A 24,770-nucleotide genomic window follows, 5' to 3' on the forward strand; every position below is an offset into this window, starting at 1 on the left:
AAAGGGGATTAAGGGTGACCCACTGAAACTTGTTTATAGCCATAGCTGCTTATTATGAAATTCATTTTTGTTTCAGAGTAAAACACACAGACAGACTTGGTGGTATGGAAACTATCAATTATCTGTATATACAGAGAAATCCCTTTCTGTGAGATGTCATCTTCCTATGTGAGAGTCTTCTAAATAGATTCTCTTGAATGTTTTAATTATTTGGTGATGATTTTTAAAAATAGCAGTGAAAAGGAAAATAAATAGATTCTGATGGAAAACAATTGGAAATACTTATTTATTCTTTTATTTCCCCAAAATATATTCAAAACCAAATCTTCTGGCCTTTTTAAAATACTGCCTCTGGTTTGGTCAAGGGGAATATAACCCTCTGTCAAGAACTGTTTGATACCATTATGAAATATTGATTTGAGTCCCTTTTTGTTAAAATAATAATAATAATACTGTGTTGTTTGCTTCACTTTCTTCCCCAGCTGAGGAGCAATTACTCTGAAGTTAGGTGGTAGACAGAGACTCCAGCAGGAGAGTGTTTGTGTTGCTGTGATTATCAGACACACAGACACTTTAAGGAATGACCCTAAGAACACACTGTAGTATTTTGGGCACCTTTAATCCAGACCTTTTCTGCACCAAATGTCTACTTCAAATACAACTTGACATACCTCCAAAGACTTGGGACTTAATTTTCCACACTAAACAAAAATCGATGAAAAAAATTAGACCTTACAAACTATTTACTTTAAAGGAAGGGCATGGCTTCCAAAAGAATTAAATCAGTTTATAAAACACACAAGAGGAGAAACAAAGACTTCGGATGCCAAAAATTTTGGATGTGTTTTTAGGAACGTGAATGGATTTTATAAAGGGTTCAACCAGGCTGCTGTAACTCCTTCCACAAGGCTGATCCTTGGCTATCCTGGAATCCACAGCCAGTCACCAGCTCCATCTCTGTGGCTTTGTAGATGATCTTTCTATGTAGCTGCAGCTCTCAATGCAAAAAAGGAGCAGCAGAAAAGGACATACAAAAGGAAGCAAAAAAAAGAAAAAAAAAAAAAAGACAGGAAGAGAACAGGGCTCTTAACAGTACAGCTTGATTTGATGTTTTGCCTGAATCTTCACAAGTGTAAATATTTGACTGCATTTTTGGTGTTTTTTTTTATTCCCCTTCAGGTAGAGTATTTGTTTACACAGCATAACATTTCCTCCTTCCTCTCTTCTGTTCTTTCACTTCATGAGTGAAAATCTGCAGCTTTTTTTGGCAAGGGTTTAAAGATAATAACAGTAGTGAATGTGAACGCTGCTTTGTCTTGAAATGGTATAAATCACTCTCCTTTTACTAAAGGCGTCCATAGGAAGCAACATTTGAACTTTGGCCCATTCTTTTCCAGCCTAATGCCAGCAAGAGCCCAACTGGACCTGGAAAGCTTGGTTAACAAAACCATCAGATTTTTTAATGTGAACATCCAAGTTTCAAATCCTTGCTCAGGTTGAGACCTTCCTTACGAAGAGGAGGGCAATTTGGCAGCTAATGCTGGAAGTCTTGCATGACTACTGTCTACTTCATTAGTCTTAATAAATTCTGGGAGCATATAGACCAAGAATATTGCCATCTTTTACATGAGAAAAATAGCATGGAGTTCTATTCCCAAGGAAAAAAAAAAAAAAAAAAAAAAAAAGAAAAAGAAAAAAAAAAAAGCTATGCCCCTACTTGTAGGAATCACATTCATTATTTAATCTTCCACCCAGCCACCACTGCCTCCAGAATGTGTTGCCTCCTACCATGTGCACATGGTAGGATTGTCCAGGTTCAGAGGAGTTTACCTTCTCTTTGGAGGCTTATGTTGTTTGTTTTGTGGGCAGCATCAAACAACTACACGTAGGTTTTTTCAGATATGTAGATGTAGAGATATTTGGTTGTAAAGCTTATCTGGTTCTATTTGATCGTTGATTTTAAATGCCATAGAAGACAAAAGACCCTTACCCTAATTTAGTCTTAAAAATCCATAAACAAAAGCATGTGTTGTCATTTGGGAGGTTCATACCCCATTTCTGGGATCTTGCACAACAGAATAGTCACAAAGAAGATTTAACACTGCAACAGCTCTGACATTAAAAATCACCCTCTTTTGAGTGATTTTACTGAAGTGAAGTATATAGCTGTAAGATTTAGGAGTAGCTTAATTTAAGAATATTGAAACTTGATGATTGAGTAAAACAGCTTTTCCTAACGAGTACCTTGCTCCCAAGGTACAGAAGATGACTTGCAATTTTTTTTCTTAATGAAAATGGAATAGGAGGAATTAGGTTTCACAGGCCTGTTTCAGAAGTGCTAATGCAAGAAGCAAATCAGTAATGAAAGTACAATTTTTTTTTTTTTTGTCATGTAAAGGGAAGTTGATGAACCTGTAATGACTGACAAGGGACGATTTTCACATTACTAACAATTTTCTCTGTGTGTTTTATTATGAAATTATTGGACACTTAAATACCTTAATAAAATTATCAGGTTTGAAAGACCAGCATGGGATAGTGTGGAAGATGTCATGCTGTCATCTGTGCCATTTCCCATTGAAAAGGTTCAATCTTATTTATTTTGACTTATGAGTTAGGGAAGAACATCTTTTCAAGAAAAATGTGCAAACACATTGCAATTAGTTGTTCACACCCGTGTCTTCTCCAAGACAGAAGGTCAGCTAGGTTGATGATTTTTCTGTCTTAAATTGGTCATATAGCTTGACTTATGGGACAAAAAATCATTCAGACTGTAATATTCTTTTAAATCACACAAGACAGGAAAAACCCACTCATTTGTCTGGAAGAAGAAGAAGACTGTAGTAGAACAACTGAAATAAGTGGAAATTATTTGCGGATGGACTTTGTCACACCCAAAAATATTTCAGTCATGAGTTCCTTCACTCTAGACATTCTGAATGCTATTAGGAACTTTCAGCTATATTTAGATTTGTGTCCATAAGGTCAACTGTCTATGAAATTCTGTTCTCTATCTGTGGAGAAGGGAATCCTTGAAAACCAGATTCAATGTCTCCACGAGTTTTCATACTGAACTAATCCTCTGGGAATTCCATTCTCCCTTCAGTTCAGCTGTTTTGGTCTTTGGGAATGATCTCATACCATTTGAAGTAATGAATCCAACTTCTGTGATACTGACACACTCGATACTGCATGATTTTATGTAAGTGCTTCCTGGGAAGTAATATGTAGCTAGACTGAAATATGGACAGTGTGGATTCCCATTAGCTGAAATACCTAAAGAATTTGTTATATTTAGAATTTTGTTCACTTATGCTTAATAGAGTTCCACTTTAAGTTAGGGAAAATTGGTTTCATTTTCTCTTGCTACCATTAATAGCTATTAGAGTTGAAAATAAGGCTTTAAACATATCATTAAGGTACACTTAAGTAACTTGCAACTGACAATTAACTCAGCATGGTAATACATTATCATAACATTTTTCTTCGATAGGTTTGTCTCCTAAAAGATATGAGAAAAGACAAAGGATGGTTTTGTAAGGCTCCTGATGATTTTTTTTTCTATTTTAATATAATCTACATTTTCCTATTTTATCAATGAAATGTGCTCCATCATATATGTCCAGAAAACATTTATTTGGTGCCTCACAGAAAGGTGGAATCAAAGTTGCTTGTTGTTGATGGGGACCTTAACGGTCATCTAGTTTTTTCCCAACCCCCTGCCATGGGCAAAGACATCTTCCACCAAACCAGGCTGCTGGAAGCTGGTTTGATGTTAGGCAGTTTTAAGAGACTCAGTTGAGAGGTTGTCTGGGTTTTGTTGCTTTGTTTCTGTGGGTACAGTGTTCAAGTGCTACAGCTTCACGGATCTAAAGTTTGGGAGACTACTTCGATAGCCAAAGAAAGATACAGGCAGAATTGAGACCCACATTCAAGCATAGTTTGCTTTCATGTTCTATTAAAATACCCTTCAGCATGATGAGTTCTAGGAAAAAAATCTGATTGCTGATATCTCAGCATAACATGCCATGTGTTTTCCCTTTCAAGACAATAGTAAAAATCCAGTACTGCACTGTAACTGGGAGCACTGTTTGTGCTGATTTTAAAGAATGGAGCTAACGGTGTGTGAGTGAGTGAGTGTGGAGTTCCTTGGCACAGGGACCAAGGACTGCCACCTCCCAAAGGCGAGCTGGAACCTTACAATGACAGCAGCAGCTTCGGTGACATCCTCCACTCCTTCCAGAGCCAATGGGCACTGACCTTATCCTGTCAAGTATGTCAAAAGTGATGTGGGTAGCACTGGCTTTGTGAAAACTGGACACGTTTATCCAGGATGTTTCACTGCATTACCACAGAGCCACTCGTAGAAGTGTTGCTCATTAGCTGCTATGTGGTAAGTTTCTGCAGTGAAGCTACAAATGCAACAAAGGCAACAGTAGTGTGGATGAACGTTTTTGCAAATACTCTAAAAGCAAGCCCACCAGTGTCAGGAATGCAGAATCCCATCAGTTCTGTGTCCCAGCTCTCCTCTCCTGCTTTCTTGCAAATCCACTCTTGAACATATTTGTTTGGAAATTGCACATCTTAGGGCTCTGCAGCCTGGCAGTCTGAGCAGTTTGTTTTGCTTTGAACACTTTCACCATGCTTAACTCTGCAGAACTTAAAGAAATCAGACTGGTTGCGTGCATTCTTCTGCAGCTGATAGTAGCACAGCATCCAAGCATAGCATTTCCTAGCTCAGTCTCCTCCCTTTGCTCCTCAATCATTTCTTGAAAATTCTTTCATAATAACCTTATCCAAACCATAAATATGAAAGTCAAATAAGCCCAAAGGAGATTTATCATCCTCTGACTCGGCACTCCTTTTATGATTAATAATGACATTGATTCCTTTGGAAATGAAACAAAAATTAATTTAAAGGTTCTGATTTGTTTTAGTATTAGGTAAACTTAACACATCGAATGAGCGTAAAACAATTATCAGTCTTATTAACAAAATTAGCTACAGCAAATTTACCAGAAGGAAACTGTTGCTATTTAGTTCCCTAATTATGTCACTATTCTTTGTGACCAAATGATATAATGAAAATAATTTGATCTACTGGTGCTGCATAGAGAATTTTCTAGGAGCACCTGAATATCATAATCTGTTTTGAACGTATGTTTTCCTACCCTTCTTCTGTTTCAGAAAGTAGAGGTCAAGGGCTTCAAAGAACTTTGCGATGAAGTGAAGTTGAACTGCACTAGGCAGAATATGAAATAGATTCTTTTACTATTATGAAATGTTAGATAACCCTTTCCTTGAGGCCAGAACCCTTTGACTTCTTGAAATGATCTATGGTGTATGAATTTCAGACTCTGGAAAAGCATAGGATGTCTTTTATCCTGCCTGGCACTAAGGCCAAGGATTGGATTTTCCATGCTGTGCTGTTGTCTGCCTATTTCCTTGCACTGTGCCTCAATCCAAGCACATAAACTTGGCAAGTTTTTCTTTCCAGCCCTGAGAGCTGATCAAATGGAGTGCAGTTGGATGCCCTCTAGACACAGGCGTTTCAGCCCAGGGGGACAGTCACCTGGCCAACCTTGAAGGCCACCCAAGCATTGGTGATACACGGAACTTGGGGTGCCAGCTCTCATCTATTCTGGGTGAATATCCTGTGCTCATGGGTTAGAAGTGCAGTGGGGTAGAAGCAATGAGAGCTGACGAAGCTGATGAGAGAAGTCACACATGATCTTGGAAAACTTCTTGCAAAATGTCTCTACTGGCACTCCTGTACTTCCACCTCAGCAAGCCTTTAAATGGTGGGGTGTCTGAGCATTTCTGTTCCACCAGATCTGTCTGCTCTCCCTGGCTTCATCCTGACTGGTCAGGATACAACCCTCACCGTGTGTGTGTTCTCATTTCTTCCACTTGCCATCTGCCTTCCCTGAATTGCCATCAGTGGGCAACTTGGATCCAGGCACATTTCCTAGCCCCACACCTATAACAACTGTCTCCATTTCTAAGTAGAATCTTTCCCTCTCTCCCTCCCAGTGTAGCTTTATGAACTGGAAAAAGGATGTTAAGACACTCTGGTACATTAAGAAATCTGCAGCATGAGTGGCCTGCATATTGAAAAACTGCCTTAGATTGCAACAATGAGCTTCAATGTGATCAATATTAAACTACACAAAAGTGAATGGGAAAGCTCCTGTGGAATTGAAACCCCTCGAGTACATCCCTTGGCTGCTTGCTTAATGCTTATGAAGATGCTCTGAACTACACAACTTGTTTTCTTGCCTACACTCTGACTTTACATCTTTATGGTTTGTGTCCTCTGGGAAACATTTTTATTTTTGTTTCATTATTTAAAGCAAGCCTGATATTAATGATGGGGCTGCTGTGCATTAAGGCACTGTGCTACCAGTACACATCAGCTCATAATTTTGGTGAGGCTTTCTGCATAATTTATGTCCAAACGAGAGTATGCTGACACAAAATTGAGGATTTAACCATGTTTACTGCTGCTTGTGATTATTAGACCATTTCATACTGAAACTCCCAAGCAACTAAACTAAGGTGGGCCTCTGAGTAATTGTTAAATTTATAGTCTTCTCTTAAATAATCAAACATGAAGAACTTGAAATATGCTTTGTTGCCTGTTCTTTATATAGCATAATCAGAAAAAGCAGATGCTGTACATAAGATACATGGGTGCCATCAGATGGACCAGTGCAAAAACTGGCAAGCAAAAATCATGCCCTCATAGGATTTGCCCAATCATCCCCTAATTGCTCAGCTTTATAAAGTTTTCTATGGTATTTCTTGAAAGAAGATCCAAATATCACTTTTTTTTTGACAGTTTCAATACTTCTAAACGTGACTGGAACAGAAAGGGCTTTAAATGAGAAATCAAATCCACACATGCTTCTGTGAACCTCTGGTTTGGCCTATTTTAAACCACTGCACACATTTTTATGTTTTCTGGTCAGCCATCAGAAAACATAAATGATCTGGCATCTCTCCTTTAGATCCAGGAGAGCTAAAATGTACACCTTCTTGCCCAGATAAACTGTAGAAACACTTAGTCCTCTGCTTTGAAAGGCATTTTCCATCAGTCACTCGCTCCTTCTCCAAATTATTAAGCATTACAGATCAGAGGTGAGAAAGAGCCTCCTATACAATCAAAACGTTAATTTTGGGTGCTCGTTGTGACATTCCAAAGTGTTCTTTTGATTTCCTGATGTGATTTGTTTCTTTCCCAAAATGGATAATACCTACTCTTCTTTCTTCACCTTTCATAGCAGCTCTCCTTGTTTCCCTTTAGATATCCTGAAGTGATACGTGAGCATGGTGGACTCTAGCTGAAGTTCCCCTGTTAGATGGGAATGTTTGTTGGGTTTTCCCTGAGATGACAAGAGGTGTAACCTTTCCCTAGACATCTTCCTGCTTAGTTTAGGATGCTTTTTCTGAAAGATGGGTGTTCAGTGACAGGTACATACTGCAGAGTTCAGAAATGGCATCCAAAATTAAGGCATCTGTAGGATGTTCTAGTGAACATCTATCTCTGACTCTCATCAGAGCATGGACGCTTGAAGAGAAGCCATGACTTGGGTTTTGTGGGGGCTTAATATGTTTCCCCATTTGCATCCTTAGCTTGGAAAACAGAAATAGTTGCTCCCCAAATCCAGAGGGGATGGATATTTTTTCAGTGGATAAGACCCTACCATGCTTCAATTTTAACACAGAAATTCCTTTTTACAAATCCAGCTTTCCAGTCCCTGATGCAACGTGATTAAGAATAACAGAGTTCCTGCCTATGTTACTCCTGCATTTTATTTTCTCAGTTGCATCTATGACTGAAATGCATTCAAATGCCAAAAAAACGTAGCATTTCTGAAGCTGATTGTTATTAATATTGTTCTGTTTGGGTTTTTATAGCTGTAAACCTTTTTGAAGTGCCTAGCAAAAAGCGAGAAGAGCAGCTTTGGAGGGGGGAAACAACTTTGAAATCCACAGAGCAGAAGCTTTAATCTCCAGTTGTGACTGACATCAAACAAAAGTGCAAAAACTCCCTTTGTTCTTGAGCACAAAGGGTGTGTTTGTTGTTTGTTCAGGGTAAGTGAAAGGCTCCCATGAAGTCCCACTGAAGATGTTTAATGAATCTGGCAGCCTCCAAGCCATCTCTTCTACAGAGTAATCCTAGAGACGGACCCATCACACATAATTTAACAGAGTGTGACACGACGATCTCTGCTCAGGAGACACTTTGGAGAGGGAATACTTTTATTACTCAATGGCACAGACCCCTCAGAGTTGCTGCTGTAGAGCAGAGGTCTTGATGGTGGTGGCCACACTGTCATCTCTGAATTGAGGAGTATTGCTCAGGTATTGCTTATTAAGCTTCTTTGAACTCACAGTCAAAATCAAGTGAATTGTACCCTCTTTAGGGCAGGGGGCAGGGTTTTTGGCAGCCTCAGCTTCTAACAGAAGTCAAAGTCAAGAATATCTAAGAAAGAAGGAGGCTTGCTACCGAAATCAGGTCAAACAGGGACATGGGTATTAGGGAAGGAAGGGAGAAATTGTATCAAAATTGAAACATTAATAGAAAAACTACCAAAAAATCAAGTGAGTGAACATTTTTAGATGTCAGATCCACTAAGATTTACCACATATATGTCATCTTTTATCACTTTGTCCTACTTGATCATTCCTTGGATGAGTAGAATAGGAATAACCATGGTGCATGTCTTTAACTCCTCTTGTCCTTGCTATGATCTAAGGTTTAGAGTCTGGGTATTGTAGAATTTGGGCAGTTTACTGCCAGGTCTCATGTCCTGCTACCAGTCTAAGGATGTTCTGTGTGACTGGGAGCATGTGGAGTAGCTGGTGTGTGCTTTTACGGTTTGGGCATGTACTGCCTATGGGTAGGACAGAGGGAGCTTAAATCCTCCTGGACTTGAGTATTCAAATGGGTGCTTTCATCTTCTCCCAGTTAAATCAGTTTTCAGCCCTGCCCCATTCTACATGGGGGCAATCCATTTTCACATTTCTGTGTCACCATTTCTTCTATAAAATGGGCTTAACCTTGTATAACTACTTTGGGATAAACTATGGAGTGGAGTGTGACAACTCACGGCAGTGCCTGTGAAGAAGACACAGCTCTCTTGGAGAACACCATGGTTAGGGTTCTTTTTTCCCCCTAGCTTCCTCATGACATCAATCAAATCTTATTTTTTATCCCCACTGCTGGATGTAAATGCAAATTGCATTTGTAGTATAGATGTCAGACACTCCTGGGACTGCTGAGGATCTAAGCACTATCTGTTGTTGCATTTGATCCCCCTGCCAAATGCCAACCAGAGCTCCAGAAAGCCATCAAACATCAGGTCTGACGACTGGGATTTAGACCTGGTACCAAAACAACCTTGATACCCTGGAACACAATACACAGCCCCTTTCTAAGAGCTTCTCTGCCCAGCATCACTGTTTGAAATGTCCCTTGTTCTCTCTTAAATTGCAAGAATGTTGTCGGATCTATCTAAAATACCAGTCCCTGTTTCCCTCCCTTCTTCCCCCACCCGTTATCAAATCAGACATCCAAAATCAAGTGCCTGTGTGCTCTGCTGACAAGCACAAGGGGATTAGGGAGTGACGGGTTTAACAAAACTGGCTCAAGGTTTTGTAAAATGCATCTTGGAGCCTGAGCTCTGAACGAGCCATAAAATTCCTCCCATGAGGTACAAGTGAGGTTTCTACAAGACTGGATCAGAACTTAATAATGTTTTTTCTTAGGTTATTTTTTTTTCTTGCTTTCTAAAAGGTGCCAGAAAACCATCTGACTTTTTAAGATGCTGTAAGACTAACAATGACTTAATGTAACCATTGTGTAAAAAATCGCAAATATGTTTTACCACCATCAAAAAGAACTGATTTCTGGGCTGCATGCAAACCATTTGGGGCAATTAGCATGTAATTTAATTTGCATTAATCAGCACAAGGTCAGCAAGAAATTAACTTTGGGTGTAGATTTTACATATAACAGCATTTGAGAAGAAGGGAGGAACTGTTTTTACAGGGTGTTAATTTGGAGCTAAGTGCATTCAGCAAGTTTGGCGGGGCTTGGCCTTGCAGGAGAAAGATGAATGATGTGGATTTGGGAGCATTGAAAGAACAAAATGATGTGGCAATTTACCAAGCATTTAATGTTGCAATATATAAACACTTTAACAGACTTCTTGGCACTTGTAAAGATGAGAGCACAGGTTTTGCTGAAGCACTGAGCACTCTGCTAGCACTGAAGGGCTGAATGTGGACAGGGTCCCACAGGGCTGCATGCACTAACCTTGGGCTGTGCCAAATGATTCAAGAACACAGCCAGATATCCCAAAAGCGCAGATTTCTCTGCAGCTCTGCAGCATTTCCTTACTGGAAGAAATTTAGGCAAATTACTCATTTTCTTGTGTGCCCCTTCAGGCCTCCAGCCATTCCTTCTGTAGCCATTTCATGTCACAAAGTCTTGTGGGGCTCCATGAGCCTGTCATGTGAGCAACATGGCATGTGTTGTGAGAAACCCACTGCTGATGACACAGAAATTGTTTTTGACAAATGTTATCTGAGCATCTGGTTATGGGAAATGAGATTGTAAGATGGTGGCGGTGTTTGGCTGTGGTGAGGTGGTGCATAAAATGTATATGGCTGACCTTGTGCCTTTTTCTTTGAATGAAAAGCATTTATCAGTTGTGTGGTGTGGAAGGTGTCTGAGAGTATCTTGCATTTCTGTTTTTTTCACAGAGGATAATCTCAAGGGTCTTTGGAGCTGCCATTTGTCCATCTGTAGCTCACATATCTTTGTCGCAGCAGGGTTAGAAAGAACCAGGGGCAGCACTGCACAGCTTACTTTAAGACAGGATGCCAGGGCCATGTCTGCAACCATTGCCTAAATATTATTCCAGAAACAGAATTTTTAGACAAAGTAGACACAGAGACCTCACACATTCAGTTATTTATGCTCAGCTGAGATGCTGAGGCTGACCCTAGTTCACCTATGCTTCTTGCCTCTTCAGAGGGAGATCCATGGTGGGTTGAACTGGAATTGAATTGGAAGTCAAAGGGGATTGATTATGCTTTTGGGCTTCCTTGTAAAGTTTCCAAACTTAAATGGTATTAATCAGACCAAAGCTTGTCTGAAGGAACTGGCTACACAAAGACTTTTGGCATGCAAAGTACACCACTTTGAGACTCAGAATTAGGGTCCAGTTTGATCACAAACTGGGATCATATCTTTATGAGAGAGCTTAGTTTTTCTTGAGTTTTTCTCACTCTGTGGCTTAGAACACATTTATATCATCCACTGAAAGATTCAAGCTACTGTGCACAGCCTACCTGCCATGACAAAAAGCTATTTGTGAGCTGACTTACCCAACTTCTTGTGTTGCTTCCATTGCTTCAGTGAGGTTTTGGTATCTTGACACTCCATCTCAGCAAGATATCCTTAAACAATATTCCCTAGTTAGCTCACTATTTTAAAAAAAGTATGTTTAATTTTTTAGTTCCATGACAGACTAACAAAAGCAAATTTGACTTTAGGATCATAGAATTGTATAGGTTGGAAAAGATCATCAAATCAAAGCATTAACCCAGCACTGCCAAGCCCACCACTAAACCATGTCCCCAAGTCCCATATCTCTATGACTTTTAAATCCCTCCAGGGATGGTGAATACCACTTCCCTGGAGAGCCTGATCCAATGCTTGATAACCCTTTCTGTGAAGAAGTTTTTCCTAATAACCAATCTAAACCTCACCTGGCACAACCTGAGGCTGTTTTCTCTTGTCCTGTTACTTGTTACCTGGGGCAAGAGCCTGACCCCACCTGGCTGCACACTCCTGTCAGGGAGCTGTGGAGTGAGAAAGTCACCCCTGAACCTCTTTTTCTCTGCATTAAATACCACCAGCTCCCTCAGCAGACCCTTCCCCAGCTCTGTTCCCTTCTCCAGACACATTCCAGCCCCTCAATGTCTTTATTGTAGCAAGGGGCCCAAAACTGATCACATGATTCAGGGCGTGGCCTCACCAGTGCTGAGCTCAAGAGGACAATCATTTGCCTGGTCCTGCTGGCCACACTATTGCTGACACAGGCCAGCCTGCCCCTGGCCTTTTTGGCCACCTGGACACATTCCAGCTGATGTTCAGCCACTGTCGACCAGCAAACCCAGGTCCTTTCCCACTGGGCAGCTTTCCAGCCGCTCCTCCCCAACTTTGTGGCACTGTGTGAGGTTGTAGTGACCCAAGGACGGGACTCTGCACTTTGCCTTGTCAAATCTCATACAACTGGCCTCAGGTCACCAATCCAGCCTGTCCAGGCTCTGCCTTTCTAACTTCCAGCAGATCAACACTCCCACCCAACACAGCATTGTCTGAGAATTTACTGAGGGTGGATTCAACCCCCTCATAAAGATTTTTGATAAAGATACTTTTTTTTTTTTTTAAGATACCTTCTTTTTCAAAAATTTGTGTTCTGACATTTTAAGGAATTCCTTAGCCTTAGAGTCTCAGTTTGTGCAGAATTTTCATCAAAGGTATTGAAATGTATCCATCTTCTCGGTGTTTTTACGGGGTCTGATTTATTTCTTCACTTCCATAAACCAAAATCTTAACTCTAAATTGCAGGCCCTACAAAACTCTCTGAGTTTGGGCACTTAGGAGCACGAAAAATCACTAGTCATTTTTAACATCTTGCACGAAACTGTCAAGTGTCAGATGACATGAGAAAGGTCAAAGAAAAATGTGTTGTAAATCTAACTGAAGATTTATATCCTAGTGCTTTCATTTTAATCAATGCTAATAGATTTTTAAAGACAAAAAAGGAAGAAAGGAAGGGTATCCTTTGAACAAAAAATGTGAGATAGAGAGTTTAAAATATTAAAAAAGTGTGGTGATTTTATTTTTCAATAATAAAATAAAACTGATTGGTGAGGACAGCAGCTAAGGAAACTAGTGTCTGTGCTAATAAATTTTTTAAATAGTAAAAACTATTTTGTAGCTATTAGTTTTATTTTTGTGGCAGCTCTATAGAAGTGATACATTTCCTTCCTTTCAGAGCATTTTTAAATAGAAAATCTGACTATTACCAGGTAATGAATCAAGCATTCTCAACCAGTATTTATAACCAAAGATCAATCAATCTGATTTGAATTATTCAAGTTTCAGTTTGTTTCCCTTCCACACAGGACAATGTCATATTACCTACCTTTTCAGGAAACGTGGTGGATGATAAGTTTTCCCCATTAGCCCTTATTTCATGTTGGATAGTGTGAGGTCCACTTCTTACTTTCCATTCATCCCAAATGTTCTCTTGGTAGATGCATTCACTCGTCTAGATGCCAGATCCCAGAAATTAGACTCCTTTCCCTTTTTTACTTGCATGTGAATTTCTATTCAGCATCACTCTCTCTGGTGAGAGCTTGTTTTTAAATATCCACTTTCATCTCTACTTGTTGGATGCATTTCATGGATGTGTGAAATGAACCTTCTGTGTAGAGCACCATAAGATCAATTTAAAATAGGTTCAATAGACATGTTAAATGTGGCTCTATTTTTAATTTTAGCTTAAGAGGATGAGTAGCCATTAAATTCTCATCTGTAATTATTAACATTTTTCATGTTCATTGATATGTGTTAATACAAACAGCTCTTACATTTGTATATATTGCGCAAGTTCACTTTCTTTAGATTGTGCTCCCAGGAACTCAAGGTCCTTGATATCCCACATCATTAGAGTCATGATCTTGGTATTACTAAAAGTGCAAAATAAAGATATTCCTGTTTAGACAGAGCAGGTTCTGTTTATGCTTTAAATAGATTTTAAATTAAAGCAGAAAATAAATGGTTCTGTAACCAGCTGCGTTTGTTCTCTCTCTGCCTTTTCTCTCTCTTTCTCTCAGATCTGGTGCTCTGTTGCCTCTTCTGTTAGCCTTCACTCTTTTGATCAGCTTTCTCCTCCTTCCCTTTAGTTGCAGGCCAGATGTTCTTATGACATGTAGATCTTTCCAAATACTTTATTTCCTTTGTAGAGTGGCCACGTCTGCAACCGCAGCCTGGCCGGTTGTGAGTTGTTTCGAGTGATGTATTGTCTTGAAGAGACACACTGAATTGCGTTTCTCTGTCAGAATTTGTGAACTGCATAAACTGTGAGTTTTGCCCCCTTCCCTGGCAAGGGTGGGGGAAGAAATGGAGCACATCTTTAGGTAAATAGGAAAGGTTTGTTCCTTCTGTCTCCCAGATGCTGAGATGCAGAATGCTGCTGAATGCGCGAGGGAGGCAGCACACACCTTTCCTACTGCAGACAAGCAGTGGGTACCAGTCCTGCTATATGCTTTAAATGTAAAACTTTATTCCCCTGCTGTTCAAGTATTAATCTTCAGCATTTACGCAACATTTCATACTCCTGTGTTTTCTCTCTGTGCTGTTTAATTTTCGTGATGCTCTTTGGATACTCCCAAGTGAAAAACATTAAAAAAGACCTTTCGCATCATGCAGACCAACAGTAATTGCTACCCCTATGACTGAGACAGAAAATCTAGGCATATAATCTAAAAAATCTGCCAAAACAGACAAAAGGAGATGGGGCAAATTTTAGACTGGCTTTGTTAAAAAAAAAAAAAAAAACCAAAAAAAAAAAACCAAAAACACACACACACACACACAAACAAACAAACAAACAAAAAAACCCCTAAAAAACCAAAACCACACAGACTATTTGTTGTATCTCTACTGCAAGAGCTTGAAACTTATCTTCCTTTTCCTGAGCACAAAGAGACTGTGAGTATGCTCAAAACACACAAGGTATACAGAGGTAGTACCTGTCCTGAAGACCTGGCTGCGCCTGCATGAGTGGCTCTAAAGCAGATCAATAATCAATATGGTTTCACCATGAAATCATATTTAGATACTTAGAGATGAGGATCTGAGTCTCTGTGACTTGTGTTTTCATAGCCTGGGACAGCAAAGTAATATCTCCACCTGTATGTATGTGCATAATGCAAATAGCAAATGTCAGTGTTTCTCCTCTCCTGATAAAAATAATAGCCTAGATGTCTGATCACTGGAGCTGAGGACAACAACTGATCTCCCATCTGCAACTATGTTAAAGGCTGTATAATCAAAACCCAAAATCAACACAGGAAGCAGAGACAAAAGTGTGATGATTTGTTCCAGGTAAAAATGAACAAAAATTTCAATTAGAGCAGCGGTAAAACGTGATGAGATACAGCCTTTTGAGTCACAGCCAATTCTTTGCTATCCACATTCACCAATTAAGTGATCCAGAGTAAAATGATTCTAACAATAATACCTGGGCTTGTGTTCCACTATTTCCAATAACACAAAAGCTGCAGGCAATGAGTTACTCATTATTCTAGATTTTAGGAGAAGATAACTAAATGAACTGTCTGCTTTCTGAAAGTATGCTGGAAAGACTCCACTTCTGAAGCTGAGGCCAATCTCCTTTCTACTTCAAACTTTGCATAGGTGTAACATATTATAGGTCATAGAATCACAGAATGGTTTGGGTTTGAAAGGACTTAAAGATTATTGTGTTCCACTACTCTGCCATGTACAAGGACACCTTCCTCTAGGCTGGGTTCTACAGAGGCACATCCAGCCTAGCCTTTAACAGTTCAAGGGACGGGGCAGCTACAACTTCTCTGGGGAACCTGTTCCACTGCCTCACCACCCTCACAGTAAAAAATATCATCCTAATAGCTAATCTAAATCTGCCTCTTTCAGTGTAAAGCCATTCCCTCTTGTCTCATCACAACATGCCCTTGCTCAAAGTCCCTCTCCAGATTTCTTGTGGGTCCCCTCAGGCACTGGAAGGTGCTGCAAGATCTTCCTGGAGCTTTCTCTTCTCCACGAGGAAATAACTCCAGATCTCTCAGCCTGTCTTCACAGGTGAGGTTCTCCAGCCCTCTGAGCATCTTCATTCCCCTCCTCTGGACCAGCCTGTTTCAGGCCTGGCAGTCTTGCCCAGGTGCAGCTTGATTGCTGCAGACATCCTGCAGGCAGATTGCAGCTACCTGGAAGTGCCAGGCAGGCTCAAGGTGTCTGAGCTGCACTTGCACAGCAACCACGGGGCGCCCAGGGCTGTGCCAGTGCTGTGGAGCACACAGTGGTGATGCTGAAAGAGGAACATGGGAATTCTCACCTTTGCTTTAGGCACTTAGGTGGAATTCATCTTGCCTAATACATGCATTTAAAATTTAGGGATCTAATCCCTTTGTAGTCAACGGAGAGATATGGTAATGCTCTTTAGTATAACTAATCTCCCCACAGTGACAATAGAGAAACCCTAGATGACTAGCTTAGACTAATTGCTCAGCTTCAAAGGTGGGATTTAACCACCTAAAACAGTAAATTGCTATCAGATTAAAGTGTAGCTTTTCACACCTATACAAAACAAATGTGATTTGAGCCTAAATGACTGCACAGAACAGCAGATAACTGACTAAGACTGCAAGTGCCTCTTGTGAGGAGAAGACGTATTTTAAATGTTTGTGCAAGCCACAATAAAGCACTGATTTATACATCTTGGAGTGTTCTGTATTATGGTCACATTGCTCTGGAGTTTATTGGATTTTTTCATTTTAAAGATGGAGATGTGAGCAAGAGGTTAATTGGCTTGCATGAGATCTGACACGGGGACACTTGGTAAAATGGGGACATGAATCAAGGCTTTCTATTCCTCTCATGATTGCGCTCATGATTTTTGGTCCATTGTCCTGGACGTTTGTCCACTGTTTCTTTGTCATGAAATCTAGTCCATCTCTTGGCTGGTAGAAACACTTTTTAGTGTAGAAAAATGCCAGTATATTTTAGGCTTCTGAATACTTTAAAAATACTGTCAACAAATGGAATGGTCAAGAAATAATTTGAACTAGAAGGAGAGCCGAAGGAACACTTTTAATTGGTATAAATTAGTTGTTGTTACTAGTTTGCCTCTGAAGTTTTGATCATTTTGCCTGTGTAAATGACTGTTATTCCTGCCTTTCAAGGATTTGCAGCATCACATAATTGCTTTGGCAAACTCATAGGCCATACATTGAAGGCTTGGGTTTCCATTAAATACAGGGCAATGAAATTATTAAATTTCCACTGTATGTAATTTGTGCAGAGCATTCTGCAATATATGCATATCAGTTATGAATCTATAATCAATTTTCATATTAAATGTTGAATTTAAACCCACAGCTGGACTTTCATCCTGAAAGAAGCCAGATAGCCCTGTGCATCTGGTTTAATCTTCCCTTCAGCCATATTATTTTAAAGGCACTCCTGCTTAGTACATCTTAGATTTGAAAAATAATACTCATATTCCCTCTCATCCCCAGCAGCTGTGATCCCTCTGCAGATGTTGTTCTGTCAGATGTTTCATTATGTGTGATAGAAAGCGTAGGTTCTTTTCGTCTGCCTGTGTTACTGCTTTGTAGATTTTATTTTCTTTTTAAATTTTTAATTTATTTATTCCTTTGGCTGAAGATGAGTCCTTCCATAATACTTCAGTTTATCTCCTGTTGCTGCCGCTTCTCCTCCTTTCTAAGTGCAGAAATGATCAAGAACTTGCAACTGCGTGGAGCCGCCCAACAGAAGCCCATTGATTCCCCACCAAAGGGCTCTGTGTGAGCCATTCTGCTCCAGCCTGAAAAGAAAGCTTTGTTCCCTCAGCTGCTAGTGTCTTAAGATGCTGATCCTTGCCATATTTTTTGAAAACTGTAGCAGTTCATCAGACTGTTTGACACTTCCCGTTCAGCTGTGTGCTCTGTAGCACACCCTGGTATTTGCTGCTGCTCGTACATCAGCCTCACCAGCCCGAGACTGCTCTGGAGCAGCCCGGGCACCAGGGTGAGTTGTGCTGGGCACAAGTCATTTGGAGGTGAACAGTAAAGGAGCTAAAATCCGGAGTGCTGGTGGCCATGCCTGAAATGGTAGTAATGGATTTAGTATTTGGGGCAGGAGGTATGGGATTTGTCATGTTGGTTGAGTATTTTCCTGGCCGCCTTCCATGACTGTTCAGATATTTTTAGCATGAAGTACAAGCTATGTTGTCTCAGTTGACCTTGGAGCATGACATTTTAACATGGAATTGGTTTGACTTGCTAATCATTAAAATGATTTATTATTTTTTATTGCAAGACCAACTAGAATCCCAATCATGTTCTGCAGATGAAAAGGGAAGCAAATTGAAGCCTGTCTTCTCTTAACTTGCAGTCCTTCATGATACCCATGTTTCCTAAGCTGCTCTCTTTCTCTCTACACCATTAAGAGTAGATTATGTCCAGGTTTGGTTTTTTTTAATTTGTCTTTTAGTCATTTGACATATATTATATCAAGGTGACTGAAACTAATCCCAAGGTTTCACAGTGCTCAATCAGAAGTGTAGAACAAAAGGATTGTTTCTGTTGCAAACAATTTATGACCTTAATAGAAGTTTACAGCTGTCATCAGAAAGGCAAGATCTTGCTACTAGTGTATTTATCTGGGTGATTGCTCTCTCTTTGCCTTCATTCCCTGACTCAAGTTTAAAGATCAAGCCCCTAAATACCAACTTCTGTTAAGGAATTAGCAGCAGTAGCACTGCATCAGGATATTGTAGCAGTGTATTTTAAGGCAGTAGTATATAACGTAGGAAAAGAGCTTCAGACCAGCCACAGACATAGCCAAAAGTCCATGAAAACTTAATTCAAATTTTGAAGTGTAGATCAATTTTTAGCCTGACTGGACTTTTTGACAAGTTGTCAATTTTGGACAATTCGTGTTTATTGAGTTTTGCACCTCCTTAAGTTAACATGACCTGAGAGGAAATTACAGTCATTTTTAAGATGCATTTATCTGCCACGGTGGTGCAGAAAAGCTTTTGACTGAAAAGAGCATCAAGGACTTGTTGACTTTTTGAGTCTACTAAATAAGCACCTGCTCAAGTATCTAATGTACATTTAAAAAAAAATTAAAATAATACAAGGAAAAAAAAAGACAACCATCCTCCTGACTCAAAAGTAGCTGCGCAGTTTAAAGATTTACCCAGCAGAAGCTGAAACCAAGACATAAAAATAAACCTCTCTTTGACTACCTTGGCAACTGGGAAGATCACAACCTGCTCCTACAAATCACACGGCGGATCTCCCAAATAGGGCCAAAGAGGCTGTTTCCCTGAAATCTGTGTCACACTATAGTTCCTTTCATACATAGGAAGTGAGTAAATCATTGAATAATGCAACATCCTTCCCCGTCTGCAAGAACTGTGCCAAAACCAAGCGTAAAGGTCTGGGTTAAAGCAAACTCCGTTACTTGGTAACCGAGTTGTGTTTCGGAGGGGTTAAAATTGGAGGGATTTTGGACTTGTGTTTCTTGGGGGTTAAAATTGCCAAGAAAAAAAATGAAAACTTGAGGAAGATCCCCAGGTGCCTGCATTAATACTCTCCAGTCCCTCTGATGTGAGCTGGCAGGTCCCATAAAGCCACTCAGCCTTGAACAGGGAAGGGAAAGAGGGAGAGAGCAAAAGCTCCAGCTGCGACTCCAGAGCCCCAGAAAGAGCCTCTAACCCAATTCCCTTAAAGTGCACAAGCCTCCCGAGCTACAGCATCTCTTTGCCACTGTGTTCACTGAGTTCGCAGGGCAAACAAAAGATCCATACCAAGCATGCATCCTTCCAGAGGGGGAAAGCTTTTCCTCATTTGCCCATAGATTTCCCCCCCTTTTCTTTCAGTTTTATACACAGAGACATGTATATGTACATATACATTACTATTTTTGTTTTAACAGCAGGGTGGGGGGGGAATGCTGCTAATTTTTTTTTTTTTTTTTTTTTTTTGGCTGGTAATTAAGAGAGCTAACACCAGCTAGGCTAGAGTGAACGCAAACAAGACCCCTATAGGCAGCACAGTGCATTAATGTAAAATATGCCCAGACAACATAACTTGTCAGAGAGGATTATTTCTGCTTAGTGAATCTGCAGGGGCCCCTTTGCTCCACCACTCAGCGTCTGACTAGAGAGAGAAAGAGAGAAAGAGTAGCCATTAGTGAGTAGCTACTGTGGCATTGATGTTTGAGCGTACTTCTGAACTGGCTTTTGTTGAGAATATCGGTGCAGAAAGCATGCGCTGTCCCAAATCCGCTGTTACTATGAGAAATGAGGAGCTGCTTTTAAGGTATGTTGTCTCCTTTGTTTTAACGCGTGCTTTCGAGTTGCCTGGGCCCGCTGCAACTATAACCATGCTGTGTATTAAGTAGTTTCCCTATTTAAAGGAAAAGACAGGCATTTCTGGGTGCAAGTAGCATTTTCCACTAGTTCGGGTCATGCATTTTGCGTATAACGACGAATGTATGGAGAGGGCAAGGAGGGGAAAAAATAAATATATTTATCTTTCCTTTTCTGTTTGTTTGTTTTGTTTTTTGGGGGTTTTTTTCCCCTTCCTAAAAGAGAGCTGGTATTTCTTTTATCACCTCCTTTGCGATATTTCTGCCTGCTTCATTATTATGCACTGGGCATGGAATAAGCATGGAAAAAGCTCAGGGAGACTCCATATTAGAGCTAGTGCCCTAAATACCACTTTAATTTTCACTTAGCCTATGTAAATAGTTACTAGTGCTTTACCTAGTCTCTACCGCTCGAAGGTGTTTTAAAAATATCAAAATGCTCCTATAATGTGGGATTACACATCTATTCTCTAATAATGCTCCCAGGTTTAGCGGGAGGCCAGCATCGACTACTCTTTTCAGAGAAACACAACACGCAGACACGCACACACGCACACTCACACACGGAATTATGCTGGAATTGGCACCCCGCTTTGAAAAATGTAGTCTTTTGTTTATTTGCTAGCAGACATTGTAGCATTGAATACATCTTTTGGTCTGACAATGGGACAGCTGAACAATGGTGTTGTCAAACTAGCTTAATGTATGTCTGGTGATGGGGTGGTTTGGGTTGTTTTGGGGGTTTTTTTCCTTTCCTTTTCTCAGCCCCTTTTTCATTTCCCTTAATCTTTTTGTGTATACAGTAGACTATAAAGTGTGTTTCCTGATTTGTGGTGGTTGTTTCAGTTGATATCTGCTGCTAATAGTGCAGGGAGGGGGAGGTTTGTATCTTACAATCATGGCTATTGCATTAAGTTGCAGATTTATTACTAACCTCTCCTTTAACTGTGGCGAGAAAACTTATTGATTCTGAAAGCTTACAATACTGCTGTCAATCTGGCAAATGCAGACTTGCCAAAGGTGCCCTCGCTTGATTTTATGCCCGATTGTATCAACTTTAACTGCTGTTTTGAAGATACTGTTTCTAATTTTGTTTAGGTAATGAAAATGCAATAAAAATGATAAATCAGATCTCAAAGTGGGAACCCATGTGACTTGCCATTTTTATAATGTTTTATATGTTAGAATTTTAAAGGTCAGACAGAATAATTTACCTGAATGATTCCTATCCCCAAATCAAACAAATTATTCATATGACATTTCTTAAATTCTCTTTCTGTTTAGAGAACCATAGTTTAGCATTAAAACAGTTAGCGATTTTGTGTTTGAATTTGGCAAAATAAACCTTATGCATTGTGAGAAGAAATTGTTACAAAGCTTTTGAAAAATTTTGAGTTACTACTTGGACAGTAGCTTATGTCTTAAATAAAATAAATTGTCATTACTCCGTGGAGTTTCTTAAACTGTTTAAAGTCTTTAAATACTTTACATGTTAAGTAAATGTATTGCTTTTAGCAATAAGTTCAATGATTTTGTGAGAAAAGATTTATTTATCAGTGGCTTCTGCTTTTTACTTTGATCAATTAATAGTAGAGATTTTGTGCTTTTTTAAAAAACTGGACTCTAGTGCATGATTTATATGGGTTGAGGGGTCTCTTGGACCCCTTAATTAAAACAAGAAGACATTAAGGATTTATCAGTAGCAGTCAGAGCCCTCCAAAGCATGTATTTCAACACAAAAATGTTTGGAGGGGAGGCTGAATATTTGCTATGCTGTTTTGCAATTTTTTTTGTCATTGTATCTTTTTCCCTTGAGTCTTGAGATGGTGTAAATCAATAGCAAAGAGTTTATGTGAACAAAAAGGTGATATTACATTAAATACTCGAGGTTATGGATTATCAGATAGTATTTGCATGCTGTGTGTTGTGCATAAACATGAAGAGAAAGCAAGGATGGTGTTTAATATTACTGGACCATGACATAATTCACTTCCTTGGGAGAACTTCTTTCAAGACAAACATTAACTCATTCACAACTGCTCTGCTCTGCCTGAACTGGAGGGGGGAAACAGTGGCATGTTTTCATAAAGTTATTTTTTTATCATGTCATGTTTCAGCAGCCTGAGCTTTCTAGCAGCTACTGCCCTTTGTGAGTGGCAATAAAATGAGTCCCTCACTCTCAGTTACGTGGAAATGCCCCTTTAGGGATAGCCCAAAGCAGCACGAATGCCACTTCTGTAGCAGCCACCAACAGACACCTGGGCAGCAAAACCAACCACCACTTTTAAGGACCATTCAATACTCTAACTGTTCCCTCTGCTCACAGGTGAGTTCCTACCAAACTTACTGTAGTTTCTATGTGTTCAGATAAAATGTTGCATAAAATACATATACAATGATTTCTTTTTTTTTTTTTTTTGTCTTGGATTGAAAGTTACTTTGTCTTTTTTTCCAAGGGTATTTTCTCACATTGCATTCACATCAAAGGCTGATTTTTGAATTAGTTTGTGTGAATCCTACTCAAAAAAAAAAAAATCTTTCTATGCGTATTTACTGAAATATTGCTTTCTGAGCCATAACAATTATTATTAACATCAAAGAAGATGAAGCAAAGCTGCAACACAAGTAATTTCTTAGCATGTTTAACGAAAGTAATGGCTTTTGAAAGACTGCATAGGTTTAGAGATGTTATGCCTGAACACTGGAGGTGTCCTCAGTGCTGCCTGCTTTGAATCTCACCCATTCACAAAGCAATGTGGTGCCTTGCAGTTGACGAACTTGGCAACATCTGTTTCCACAACAGAGCTAAGAGAAGTAATTCAGACTCTACATGAGTTGTTATTTGTTCTTGCAATGACCAGGTGTGATGTCAAAACGAACACCCTCAGTCCCACCTGTTAGAGAAAGAGCAAGATAGGTCTTAGCCTGTGACTTGGTTTTCCACGCTTCCATAGGGATATGGAATTGAATTATATTTATTTATTAGCCTGGAGTATTTGTGTGTTTTTATTTATTTATTTATTCTCTTTCACATTCATGAACCACAATCATCAACATGCTAATATTTTCTTTGTTAAGAGAGGATGACACTGACGTGTTTCTGTTATCAAATTCAAGTATGAAGGGGTTGAGACCCGCCCTGCAGATAAAGACTTAAGGGTGAAAAGCTGGATGTGAGCTGGCTGCATGCACTCACAGCCCAGGAAGCCAATTGTACTCTGGGCTGCATTAGGAGAAGGGTGGCCAGGAGGTCAAGGGAGGTGATTCTCTCCCTCTACCACACCCTGATGAGATTCCACCTGTAGTACCTCTTCCAACTCTGGAGTCCTCAACAAGTCCTAAACATGGAACTGTTGGATTGGATCCAGAGGAGGGCCACATAAATGGTCAGTCTGGAAGGAGACAGGCTGAAAGATCTGTGGTTGTCCAGCCTGGAGAAGGGAAGGATCCAGGGAGATGTTAGAGCAGCCTTTCAGTACCTGAAGGGGGCTTAGAGGAAAGATTTTTTAGCAGGGCCTGTTGCAATGGGACATGGGATTGTGGCTTAAACTAAAACAGTGTTGATTCAGGCTAGACATAAGGAGAAAACTTTTCACAATGAGGCTGATGAAACACTGGAACAGGTTGCACAGAGAGGTGGTGGCTGCTCCATCCCTGGAGACATTCACAGTCAAGCTGGACACGGCTCTGAGCAACCTGATCTACTTGAAGCTGTCCCTATTCATGGCATAGGAGCTGGAAGTAGATGACCTTTAAAGCTCCCTTTCAACCCAAACCATTCTATGATTCTATTCTATATAAGATTGCAAACTATACCTTTGGGGCTGAAAAACAAAGCAAGTGTTCAATTAATATTCATATCTAGAAGTTTTACTGCAAGTGTAGATTGTGCTTGAATACTTAAGAAGTCATTCAGGAGTGAATCAATACTAATTATTGTAATCAGGAGGGTTAATTAGCTGAAGATGCTGCTGATGGAAAGTTCACTGCTTACAGCCCTGAAAACACCTAAGTTGATGAAATCTGAAAGCAAGATGTCTAAGAGGACTTTGTGTGGAGAGAAACATTTGGTTTTCCTTTGGCATTTCAAGAGCCAGTCACTCCAAAGGGGAAACATAGCTTGTACTTTGTATTTTGCATTATATTAATTCAGGGGGTATTAGAAGATGCAACTAAATCTGTTGTGAGGATATTTTGTGGTCGTCTCTCAATAAATGCAAGTACCATTTTGGATAACCTGTACTGTCTCTGCTGCATTCATTTGTAGATTACCATAAATTAATATGGATAATCTTATGCATTTGAAGTCTGGTTCCAGCACTTTTATTTGGAACAGTTATTTTATTTTTTTTTCTCCATTTGTGTTCAGGCACAGGGATATTACATGGTACATGTACATAAATTACACATTCTCTGTTACTAATACACACATATATCTGTGTGCACACATACATGTGTGCACTTAAGTTTAAATATTTTTTCATTGAGGGTGTGTATTTCTCTAATCCTGTGCCCTTAAAACTCCCACTCAGTTTCCATC

The 24,770-nt window shown here is 39.8% G+C and overlaps 1 protein-coding gene across 5 annotated transcripts in view; it reads left to right on the top strand.

Moving 5' to 3' along the window:
• Window positions 1–24,770, top strand: part of CELF2 (CUGBP Elav-like family member 2) — a 450,951-nt gene that overhangs the window by 175,312 nt on the left and 250,869 nt on the right. For 2 of the 5 annotated variants that reach the window (XM_066182693.1, XM_066182692.1), the window contains exon 1: window positions 17,762–20,181. The exons of 2 other annotated variants lie outside the window; for them this stretch is intronic. In XM_066182693.1, coding sequence (XP_066038790.1) covers window positions 20,075–20,181 — 107 coding nt within the window. In that variant the 5' untranslated portion in view covers window positions 17,762–20,074. Of the gene's footprint in view, window positions 1–17,761; window positions 20,182–24,770 lie in introns of those variants that run through there. One more of the 5 variants, XM_066182694.1, reaches the window with a different exon arrangement.

This window comes from Chamaea fasciata, unplaced genomic scaffold (genome assembly GCF_029207755.1).
Source record: "Chamaea fasciata isolate MVZ Bird 193981 ecotype frontalis unplaced genomic scaffold, bChaFas1.0.hap1 SCAF_5, whole genome shotgun sequence".
Lineage (NCBI taxonomy): Eukaryota > Metazoa > Chordata > Aves > Passeriformes > Sylviidae > Chamaea > Chamaea fasciata.